The sequence below is a fragment of the Oncorhynchus clarkii genome, chromosome 23 (assembly GCF_045791955.1).
Source record: "Oncorhynchus clarkii lewisi isolate Uvic-CL-2024 chromosome 23, UVic_Ocla_1.0, whole genome shotgun sequence".
Lineage (NCBI taxonomy): Eukaryota > Metazoa > Chordata > Actinopteri > Salmoniformes > Salmonidae > Oncorhynchus > Oncorhynchus clarkii.
Genome location: NC_092169.1, coordinates 21,307,727 through 21,320,450, shown reverse-complemented (window position 1 = coordinate 21,320,450; position 12,724 = coordinate 21,307,727). Strand labels below are relative to the sequence as shown.

The 12,724-nt window shown below is 43.1% G+C and overlaps 1 protein-coding gene across 4 annotated transcripts in view; it reads left to right on the top strand.

Moving 5' to 3' along the window:
• LOC139381370 (sodium/calcium exchanger 1-like) overlaps positions 1-9,435 on the top strand; it is a 178,637-nt gene extending 169,202 nt beyond the window's left edge. For all 4 annotated transcript variants that reach the window (XM_071124845.1, XM_071124842.1, XM_071124844.1 and 1 more), the window contains exon 7: positions 4,496-9,435. In XM_071124845.1, the coding sequence (XP_070980946.1) occupies positions 4,496-4,872 (377 nt within the window). In that variant the 3' untranslated portion in view covers positions 4,873-9,435. The remainder of the gene's footprint in view (positions 1-4,495) is intronic.
• Positions 9,436-12,724: the final 3,289 nt, after the last annotated feature.

Below are 12,724 nucleotides of genomic sequence, written 5' to 3'. Positions count from 1 at the left end.
GAAGATGGGCAGTGACTCAGATGTGAAGCCAAACACACACACACACACACACACACACACACAGCTTAATAGCTTTCAACTGGGACTGATACAGTGCTTAGCTAATTAGCTAATTAGCTCTCAGTTCATGTATTGTACACTGAGCTGCTTCACAGACCTGCTGACCAGCCAGCCACTGTAACTCACTCAGGACTCACCGCTCTGACACTTCTAGACATTACTCCTGAAACACTGTTCCCCTCACTTCACCAATACTTTAAACCCCATTTCACAAGCACAAAGGGCAAAGATGTGTAAAGAAACAGTACAAGCAGTCAATATTCTTTGTGTCTGTCATTCTGTTTGTTTGCACAAGGCATGTTGTGTGTGCATGGGTAACTTTCCAACAGAGTACACACGTAGTGGCTTCCTAATTTGAACCCTGCCTCCCTGCCTCACCATGCTCACACAGACACACACCGCTGCACTGCTTCGCCACCCATGTTCATTAGTATTCAGTCATTTCTCATGGGGATCAGGTGTTGTGCGGTGTCCTGCCCTTTAGAATATGATGCATTACTCTACACAGGAGCGATAACAATAACCGAGGGGGTTAAGCTAGCATTAGCCGCCGTAGCGCTGTGCTGCTGTGCTGCTGTGCTGCTGTGTAAATGGACCCTGCTGGAGCCCTCACGCCACACCTCTCACCCCACTGTAATTATAGTCAATACAAAGGCACAAAGGCCACAGCCACACGTCTCAATGAGCCTCGTTTGTCATGGTTAGTGAGCCAGAGAAGAACATCAGCAGCCCATATAAAAGTAAATTAGAGGGAGGTCAGAGTGTGTGTGTGTGTGTGTGTGTGTGTGTGTGTGTGTGTGTGTGTGTGTGTGTGTGTGTGTGTGTGTGTGTGTGTGTGTGTGTGTGTGTGTGTGTGTGTGTGTGTTTCAAAATAAATTAAGTATGATAAAGAGCACACTGAGGAGAATATGTAAATCTCTGCATTTAATCATGCAATACAAAAGTGACCCTTGTATTGTATATACAGAAAACGCACACACACACACACACACACACACACACACATACACACACACACACACACACAATATATATATATATATACACAAAAGAGAATTTCCTCAGAAAGCTGCGGATCTAAATATCGGTCCAGCTGTTGTCACGTCCCTCTCTCTCTGGCCAAATATCACCGCCACCTCTGTGTTGACGTTTACTACTTCACAAAGTGGAGTCTTTCTGGTTCGTGCGCTTGCTGTGCTAGGTTGATACACTTTGAAGGTGTGATGGAAAACGACTGGGTATTTAGAGAAATTCTCTCCCTGTTCTTTATCAGTGCAGGTAGAGAGACTTTTAAAGGTGTCTTGCTATTGCCACGAACCTATAGTACATGTCATTGTTTCTAGTGCTATGGACTACTCCTCCTATAGGGGCCTTACTATGCAAACAGCCAATGGCAGCCAGATCAATCCAAGACGCCGTCTGTAGGCGTGAGCATGATATATTCATCATGGAGGTGTGGATAGCTTACGGGGTGCACTGTCACAGACAATCCTAACATATCTAGAGAAATTAGAAGCTCGCTACTGTCCTTCCTGACTCACTAGAACCATGATTGGATAGCGGGAGTGTGGGAGCATCAAGTCATGTGAGAACACTCCCATCACACAGGAAGTGACGTCATCACCATCACTTCCTCCTGGCCTTGCCAGGAAGGGAGAGCAGCGACGGACAAGGCCATGGAGGCCCAATTGCCATAGTAACCGATATAGCTATTAACGGCAGCTGCAGCAGAGAGAGGATGCTGCTGCATGTTAATAGGCCCGGAGAGAGCATCAGATGTGTAGTAGGCAGTTAAATGGCTGGTGATTGTAGGGCTTGTCAAAGATAACAGTCTCCACTGTGACTGTGTGATGTCACAGCCAGGAAGTGATTAGCAGGCAAGCTCTTATCATAGAGATGGAACTGGGAGGTGTAAAACAGTCTCAGGAGCTTATGCCTTCTTCTATCTGCTTTAGAAAAGCCATTATCTTGGAGGTAGAGAGGAGCCAGGTTTTGCTGTATACGGTCTTGATAGGGCAGAGGAGATTGAATATATGGTGTAGGATAGAGAGGAGCAAGAAGAAGGACCACACAGTCACACAGAGATGCTCTCTCTGCCCACACACACTATCCTTACACAATCACAGCCGCCAATTGGACTACAGTGCGTGTGTGTGTATGTGTGTGTGTGTGGCAGTGCTGGAAATCACTGCCTGGGGTTGGAAACTGCGCACACACAAGCACACAGCCCACACACGCACGAGCACACACATACACCATGCAGGGACAAACAATCTCTCTATTTCATCTGACAGTACATACTGTGCAATTCTATGTCCGACAGTCATACATTCCTCGCTACACAAATGCCCCTCCCGTATCAAAGGGTAGCTGCAGTAGTCCCCACCCTGTTGTGTGTGTGCTTGCGTGCATGTCCCTTTCTATAGATGCTCTGGTTTGTGTTGTCGAGAACTGTGAGGCTGCGGCGTTCCCAGTGTCCCCTCCCCTCCCTCCGTTCCCTCCATCTCTCCTTCCATTCTCAGTGAAGCTGCACAGTATGATGATTAGTGCAGACACTTACGAGGCAACCCCTGTCTGTTCTGCATCAGCCTTTCGCCACTCCACAGCTCTCTCCCGTGTCTTTCTGTCCGTCCTGCTTTTGTCCTCACCCTGCATTCTGTTCAGGGGATCCGACCACACTGTTATCATAGAGAGAGAGAACCTTTTGTCCAGTCTGCCGCACAAAGACTGCTGCACTGCCAACGCCTGGCTCAGTCTACTGTACTGCAGCTCTCCCTCTCTCTCTCTCTCGCTCTCTCCCACAGACATCTAAATACACCACACTATCCAGCTAGCTAGAGCATTCTCTGTAGAGAGAAGATTGAAGACGTTGCGAGTTTCAATGTCACATGCACAAGTACAGTGAAAATGTCTTTCTTGCCAGCTCTAAACCCAACAATGCAGTAATCAATAACAATGTAATACTAAAAATAACAAGGTAGAACAAAAACACACAAGAAATAATAAGAACTGTCATTGAACAATACATGGGCCAGAAGAAGATTTAACCAATCAATTTATTCATAGAGACAGAAAGAGATAAATAGAGGAATATCTCAGTTAAACTGTTGTGTGGATGGCTGCTTCCTGACTCTGTACATAGCTCCAGTACTTAAAATAACAATTCACCCATTTTGAATGTTATAACATTTTTGAGCATCTCTGAGTGATGTTCTATCGAATCCCAGGGTCATTGTATGTTTTCATGTGAGTTTTGCATCGTATGATAGAACATTGCTCAGAGATGCACAAAAATGATGTAACATAAAAAATGGGTTATACATTTACTTTATGTTTTTCAATCGTATTTCTTCCTGGGTCTTGGTCCAGTGGTTTTCCAGCCCAGTGCAAGGCCCGAGTGGCCCGAGTGGCCAGTCGGCAGGCATGGGATCAAGGGACAAGTCCCTGTGAGTACTATCCAGTCACTGGACATGAGATGGATTATTTTTAAGTGATGAATCTTCCTCAGTTACACGTTACAGCTCTCAGACCAGTCATTGCTCAGCATCTGTTCTAAATCAACCACAGATACTTTATTCACTATTGTGGTCCAGTAATGACCACACTTGTATGCCCATGTCGGTGCCCGTCTTGTGCCATGTTGAAGTCAGCAAAGCTAGATTCCCAGTGAATAGTGCCACTCGAGGCCAATGACCATGGTATCATGTCCAGCTGGCTAGAGCCTGATGCCAGCTCAGTGAATGGAGTCACCCTGAGGAGTAATTTGTCTCAACCTGGCCTCCCTCGCTAAATCTCGGGCACCAGGAAAATAAAAGGGAAGGGTGCACAGAGGAAGTGAGGAGGGACCGAGGGACAGAAATGGGAATAAAACAGAGTGCTCTGTCACTTGCCAATGAAAGACATCTCAAACATTAGACTGGGTTCCTTGACTCTCTATGAAAGCACTTTCTCCTGGCAAGGTAACTGCAACTTAGCATAAACAGCTGGCTCCACTCCAGAAATTGAATGGTGTCTTCCTGCTGGGCTGCTGTTGTTCCTACAGCAGACTGTTTAAATCCAGACACATAGCCGGCCATTTATGGAGAAGATTGTGTGCTTGCCTCAGGTATTGATCTGGGTCTGGGGGAAAGAGACCCAGACAGATGACTTCTGCTGAGACGGAACTCCTGTCCCTGCAACGGTGACCATTTCGCTCCCTGATTATAGTCTGCAGACATTACATTGAATTATGTCTTATGAAACAATGCTGTTCAGTGTTCTTTAGACTTTTAATTAATATTGAGCTTTTTTGTTTTGCCTCTCACCCTTTACCCACACCCTCTGCCCCATACCCCATCACCATTAATTCCCCCAATCCAATAACATTTTCCCAATCCTTATTGAATCACACACACAACACCCTCCTCCCCTGCATCCTCTCTTCCCTTTCTTCCAGACACCTTTGCCAGTAAGGTGGCAGCCATCCAGGACCAGTATGCTGATGCATCCATCGGCAACGTGACGGGCAGCAACGCGGTCAACGTGTTCCTGGGCATCGGCGTGGCCTGGTCCATCGCCGCCATCTACCACAACTCCAAGGGCAACGACTTCAAGGTAGACCCGGGGAGCCTGGCCTTCTCCGTCACCCTTTTCACCATCTTTGCGTTCATCTGCGTGGGAGTGCTGATGTACCGGCGGCGACCTTCGATCGGTGGCGAGCTGGGGGGTCCGCGGACTCCCAAGATACTGACCACCATGCTGTTTGTCAGCCTGTGGCTGCTGTACATTCTGTTCTCCTCACTGGAGGCCTACTGCCACTTCAGGGCCTTCTAAACAGCTACAAACTTAAGAAGGCCCTAGAAGAGCTAACCGGAGACAAGAAGGAGGAAACAGCAGCAGTGAAAAACTTTTTTCTCTTGTCGTTAATAACCCCGACCCACCCCACCCTTTCCCCCTTTTAAGAAGTGAAAGATCCCTCCCCTAGTGCTTAATAAGGGATGGGACTGGTTGTTCAGGCGAGGAGAGGCCTGTCAGCGCTGGGACAGAGAAACCTCTGAAGTCTGTAGAATGACAGTTGTGTGTGTGTGTGTGTGTGTGTGCGTGTGCGTGTGTGTGTGTGTGTGTGTAGCTGTTTGTTATGTCTCTCCCTACCCAGCAACCCTATAGAAACAATATCGTCGACGCCTGGCGCTCATTTCAAACTAAACACTAGACATTTGAGTGAAATCCTTTAATAATTCCCATACCACCATTATTGATATGTATATGCATGAACATCAAAAGAAACAAAGATACGGCTGTTCGCAAGCATAGTGGGTGGGGAGTAACAGGTACTTTTGAAGAAAGTCTCTTGTCTGTGTGTTAGTCTTAATAAATCTCAGTTAGGGCCAGGCTGCAAGAGCTGCTCACCACCTTCTGATCCTCGGTTTGATCCCCAGTAGAACATCTGATTAGGTTTCCTCTGTTCTTTTATCTTGCTGTAGGTGTAGTTGTGTTAAAGGAGTAGCATACTTTTACCTTTAAGGCCGTATCGTGATTGAATGGCCAGCGTTACCATTTTAACTATCAGATAACTAGTTGTCAACTTACATTATCATTTTCAAAACTATCCCAAGATTGCATTTCCAGTTTAGTCAATAGGGGTTTCACCACTACCATGCTTGATTCAAATTGCAATAGAATGCAGAGAGACCGTACTGGATCGCCCTCTGCATTAGCTTCATCCATTGGCTACACATCTTTCAGCAGCCTCTCACTATTGGCTCTTTCTCTCTATCTTTGTGTCTAAGCTCCTACCAGACTGGTCTTTTTATCAGTCTCAGTCCTCAAGGGCTCTACAGTCAATTCTTAACCACTAACCCTAACCAGAAACCCTTTACCCCTCACTCCTATCATAAACACACCCTCAACAACCCTATCATAAACCCACCCTCAACACCCCTATCATAAACCACCCTCAACACCCCTATCATAAACCCACCCTCAACACCCCTATCATAAACCCACCCTCAACACCCCTGTCATAAACCCCTCAACACTTCTATCATAAACCCCTCAACACTCCTATCATAAACCCACCTCAACACTCCTATCATAAACCCACCCTCAACACCCCTATCATAAACTCATCCTCAACACCCCTATCATAAACCCACCCTCAACACCCCTATCATAAACCCACCCTCAACACCCCTATCATAAACCCACCCTCAACACCCCTGTCATAAACCCACCCTCAACACCCCTATCATAAACCCACCCTCAACACCCCTATCATAAACCCACCCTCAAAACCTCTATCATAAACCCACCCTCAACACCCCTATCATAAACCCACCCTCAACACTCCTATCATAAACCCCTCAACACTCCTATCATAAACCCACCCTCAACACTCCTATCATAAACCCACCCTCAACACTCCTATCATAAACCCACCCTCAACACCCCTATCATAAACTCATCAACACCCCTAACATAAACCCACCCTCAACACCCCTATCATAAACCCACCCTCAACACTCCTATCATAAACCCACCCTCAACACTCCTATCATAAACCCCTCAACACTCCTATCATAAACCCCTCAACACTCCTATCATAAACCCCTCAACACTCCTATCATAAACCCGCCCTCAACACCCCTATCATAAACCCACCCTCAACACTCCTATCATAAACCCCTCAACACTCCTATCATAAACCCCTCAACACTCCTATCATAAACCCGCCCTCAACACCCCTATCATAAACCCACCCTCAACACTCCTATCATAAACCCCTCAACACTCCTATCATAAACCCCTCAACACTAAACCCTCTTTCTCTCTCCACTGAGCTGCACATCTTCATTTTTTTTAAACATTAAATGGAATATTTCAATAAACAATATCTTAAACATAAAATACATCAATTGTAATGGTGGACAGTAGCTATAGGGACATTTTACAGACGTTCAAAGTGAAGCTGGTGAGAAATACAGTAGCTATAGGGACATTTTACAGACGTTCAAAATGAAGCTGGTGAGAAATACAGTAGCTATAGGGACATTTTACCGACGTTCAAAATGAAGCTGGTGAGAAATACAGTAGCTATAGGGACATTTTACAGACGTTCAAAGTGAAGCTGGTGAGAAATACAGTAGCTATAGGGACATTTTACAGACGTTCAAAGTGAAGCTGGTGAGAAATACAGTAGCTATAGGGACATTTTACAGACGTTCAAAGTGAAGCTGGTGAGAAATACATTGACTGACTATTTTCTATTTTCTGAGGTAAAGGCTTTTGTCTTAATGATGCAATCTTTTGAATCCATCTAACTGCCAGTCCCCAGATATAAGGGTTTACATCCAAGACTGTTACTCCGCGTCCAGTTCAGACACATCAGGCAGGTCAGTGTGTGGAAGAGGAAGACGGTCCACATTATTTGATGAATACCCCGAGTTTCCTACTGAGTTGGTTTAATACACTATACTTGATGTGTAACGTAAAAATGAAGTAAAAGTAATCATAGTTGTAGTTTGGTTTAGAAAATTAAGATTTTGTCTCGTTCTTGTCATTTCTCACCACAGAAGTTGCAGCCCCTGAGAAGGTTCCATCTAGGTTAAAGTACTTATATGGAAGCCAAGTGGAGTTTACTCCTATTTTGCCAAAGGGAACTATTTCTAATGGAAACTCCAGTAACAGCTTAGCCAGAATATGAGTGTGTTTTCTAACACACTGACGTTTCTTAACACCACCAAAAAGATCCCTGTGCGGTACTTAAAGCCTGTTTGACCGAAACAGAACATTTCTAATTCCAAATTTGGATAAAAACATTCACATTTCGTAAAGATGGGTTGATGTTTCGAATTGAAGGAAAAACATTGCACTGGTTCCCGTGATTCTAATGAAAAGGATGACATTGTTTATATGCTGACGATGACTCTGCTGTTACATGATTATACATTATGACCTTTCTCTGATCTGAAAAGGTTACTATGACATTGAAATACTAAAAAAGACCTTTCCTCCAACCCTAATACTCAACTAACCAACTACAAATGACAAGAAGAGGAGGAGGAGGAAGAAAGAACATGTGAAGTACAGCCATACATTGTGTACTGGTGCAGTGAAGCACAAGGACTTCTCCTGCCCAGCATGTGTTGCTATAGTGTACGTCTGCACTGTGACTGTGCAGCATCTCTCTGTGTCCTCTACCCTGCCCACATGCCATGTCCATATTTTGGAATGTTAATTGTTAATTAATGTGCTACTTGTTCACACTGTGCATGAATGATAACATGTCTGTATATACTAAGCAGTATCCCATTCGTTGATGTTGACGGAGGTTTGAATGTTGTATAGGTTTTGACTTTTTTTTTTTTAATGTACTATAACCTAATGTTTTATTTTAAGTTGAATGATGTATTTGGTAACTTGCACATTAAATTTAAAAAAGGCAATATCTGCTGTTGTTGAATGAGGGTGAGAACTTAACGAGTTGCGTATCTTAAGGGAGTTGCATGGGTATTTGTACAAAAGACAATGCTTGCTTATAATGACATGGCTGGTTGTATTATTTGACAGTGTAAAGGCTATTTTGTCATTGAAGAGATAATATGTGTATATACTGTACATTGTTACCAGAGAGAGGTCTGATACCTCCACATATCTTAGTGAATTCTACATATTTATTTTAAAACCCTCACTAAACTCAAGAATGACAAATATTGCCTTTTTGAAGAAGTAGTTTGCTTAAATGCTTGTTTTGCTCTCGCTCTCTTTTCCTTCCGTGCTGAGCAGTGTTTCGTCTTCGATATCTGAAAAGTGTGTCAGTTCGTCATGCGGGGTGGATTCCTTCTTCAACTCAAGATCTGTCTGTCTGTCAACCTGGTATGTGCCCAGCCATCTGTCTCTCTGGCTGGCCGGTACTGTACCTGTCTATCTGTCGCTGTCCCTGTTCAGTGTCTGTCTGTCTGTCTGTTGGTACCTGAGGTGCGTCATCTGATTTACACCACCACCGCCCACTGCTCAGATGGACCGTCGTTTTTCAGGGTTCTAATATATTTCACTTTCTCTTTCTTTTCCCTCCTTGCATTCGCACTTTCTCACTGTTTAGCTCTCTCTCTCTCTCCTCTTTAACTTTCTCTCAACCTTCACCTCTCGATCTGTCCTTTCATTGCTGTCTCTCTTTAACAGGGTTTAGTTTGCTATTTGTTTTGTCTTTTTGTTTGATTTTGTTTGATTCTAATTGATAGAATATCATGAATTTGTCTTATTTTGTTGGTGTCGTCTGTGTTTTTTCTTTGTGTCGCACAAACGAATAGGAAGACATTACACTAACTGTGATTACTCTACATGGTACACTTCTAACACAGAAAATAAAGTTTGGAATACCCTGTTTCAAAGACCCTTGAGTGGAGTTGTTTTGTGGGTCTGCATGTGGAGTGAAGTGTGCTGTGATGTTAGTGTACATTTTAGTGTTCTTAAAACTGTTGAAATACATCAGAAAAATGAGTCGCCTTTATGCTTCCAAATTGTAGTTCATCCAGTGTCCATCCACACGTTGATGTCATTCTTCGCTCTAGCCTCCAAACACAAGAGCACCTGGAATGAAGTGCTCTCTATGTCACATTGCAGGTTGTGAAATCTTCAAAAGTGTGTGTGTGCGTGTTTAGGAGACGTTTCCCTCAGCTGGATGAAGTGTGTTTAAAAGATAGAGAGTTCACTACTGGGAAGTCTGGGACAGAGCCACTCAACAGCGAAACTGTTAATCAACCTGAGTGTGAAATTGGGCACCACACTTTGCCTCTCCCAGAATAGTGTTGATTACTGTAGCAGAGAGAGAACCTTATCTCCCTCTCTCTCCCCCTCCCTCCTCTCTCTCTCTCTCTCCCTCCCTCTCTCTCTGTCTCAATCTCTTGTCTCTCCCCTTTCAATCTCTTGTCTCTCCCCTTTCAATCTCTTGTCTCTCCCAAGCGGAATTTAAAAACATATTTTAATATATTACAAGTATATGAATGTAGGAAAAATGTAATAATATACTTCAAATATTATGTATATTTCTAGTACATCTTAAGTATACTATAAATATAATATCATTATACTTCAACACACTTATTAAAAGTGTACTTTAAATTCATAGTTTTTTCAGTCTTTTAGTAAACTATAAATATATTATCATCAACCTTCAATACACTTATTAAAAGTGTACTTTAAATTAATTGTTTTTCAGTCTTTAAGTATACTATATTTTCACTATCATTAAACTTAAACGCACACTTAACATTTCAAACACTTAAATTGTAATTTAGTATATTCATTCAAAATACACTTGTTTTTAAATTGAAGCATAGATAAAACATTTCATGAAACTCTGCATGTGAGTAATCAACTAAACTATAAGTATACAGTACCTTGCAAAACTATTCATACCCTTTGGATTTATTCACATTTTATGGTGGTAAACAGTGGGATTCAAATTGATTGAATTGTAATTTGTTGTCAACAATGAACACAAATACTTGTAATGTCAAAGTTGGAAAGAAATTCAAAAGAAAAAGAAAATTAATAAAAAATGGATAACTAAAATGTAGTCATTATAAAAGTATTTAGCCTTTTTGTTTAGGCAAGCCTAAATAAGTTCAAGAGTAACATTTGACTTAACAAATCACAGAATATGTTATATGGACTATAATAGGGGTTGACACGATTTAATGACAAACCCTTCCTCTGTCCCCCGTACATACAACATCTGTAAGGTCCCTCAGTCTTGTATTGAATTTCAACTACCAGGGACCCTTTCAAGACCAGGGACCCTTTCAAGACCAGGGACCCTTTCAAGACCAGGGACCCTTTCAAGACCAGGGACCCTTTCAAGACCAGGGACCCTTTCAAGACCAGGGACCCTTTCAAGACCAGGGACCCTTTCAAGACCAGGGACCCTTTCAAGACCAGGGACCCTTTCAAGACCAGGGACCCTTTCAAGACCAGGGACCCTTTCAAGACCAGGGACCCTTTCAAGACCAGGGACCCTTTCGAAAGCCTCATAAAAGGGCAGTGATTTGGTAGATCGATAACAATATCAAATCAGACATTGAATATCTCTTTAAGCATGGTTAAGTTAATAATTATGCTGTGGGTTACTTATTAATACATCCATTTGTATTTATAAAGCCCTTTTTACATCTGCCGATGTCACAAAGAAACCCAGCCTAAAACCCCAAACAGCAAGCAATGCAGATGTAGAAGCACAGTGGCTAGGAAAAACTCCCTAGAAAGGCAGGAACCTAGGAATAAACCTATAGAGGAACCAGGCTCTGAGGGGTGGCCAGTCTTCTTCTGGCTGTGACGGGTGGAGATTGTAACAGTACATGGCCAAGATGTTCAAACATTAGATGACCAGCAAGGCCAAATAATAATAATCACAGTGGATGTAGAGGGTGCAACAGGTCAGCACCTCAGGAGTAAATGTCAGTTGGCTTTTCAAAGCTGATCATTCAGAGTTAGAGACAGCAGGTGTGGTAGAGAGAGAGAGTCGAAAACAGCAGGTTCGGGACAAGGTAGCACGTCCGATGAACAGGTCCACCCAGACACATCAAAGACACAGTACGTTCGTCCTTCGGAACTGAGCTGCAGGACAGGAATGAAACTGCTCAGGGATGATTGTAAAACAGTTCAGTGGCTGTGATGGGAGAAAACTGAGGATGGATCAACAACATTGTAGTGAATCCACAATAATGATTTAAATGACAGAGTAAAAATAATAATACAAATATACAGAATAAAAAATATTCCAAAGCATACAAGGCACTAAAGTAATACTGCAAACATATGTTTTTGCCTAAATTCAAAGCCTTATGTTTGGGGCAAATCCAACACAAAACATTACTGAGCAATTGCTGCCTTATTTTCAAGCATGGTGTTGGTTGCATCATGGTATGGGTATGCTGGACATCTGCAAATATGGGGAGGTTTTCGTGTTAAAAAGAAATGGGATGAAGCTAAGCACTTTACAACAGACACTGGGAGAGGAATTCACCTTTCAGCTGGGTAATAACCTACAACATGAGGCCAACTCAACCGGAGTTGCTTACCAAGAAGACAGTCAATGTTCCTGAGTGGCCAAGTTACAGTTTTTTACTTAAATCTGCTTGAAAATCTATGTCAAGATTTTAAAATTGCTGTGTAGCCATGAGCACCAACATGTTGACAGAGCTTGAAGAATTATGAACAGAATAAAGGTATAACATTGAACAAGCCAGGTGTGTAAAGCTCTTCTTACCCAAGAAGACTCATCACTGTAATTGCTGCCAATGGTGTTTCTAGCATGAATTGACTCGGGTGTAACGTCTGCTTTCAACTCACACCCTCAAACACCTAGATCCCCTGAACGCAGCTCACTATCCAGCTCACACCCTCAAACACCTAGATCCCCTGAAGGCAGCTCACTTTCCAGCTCACACTCTCAAAACACCTAAATCCCCTGAACGCAACTCACTTTCCAGCTCACACTCCCAAACACCTAGATCCCCTGAATGCTCTCCAGTTCCCAATCACCTGAATTCTAATCACCTGTTCACACACCTGTATGTCATTACCACACACTATTTACTTCAGTTCTTTGCATCCTATCATTAAGAGGTATTGTTTGTTTTGTGACACACATCTTTAGGAACGCTGGGTTTCCTGATCTCCCGGACTA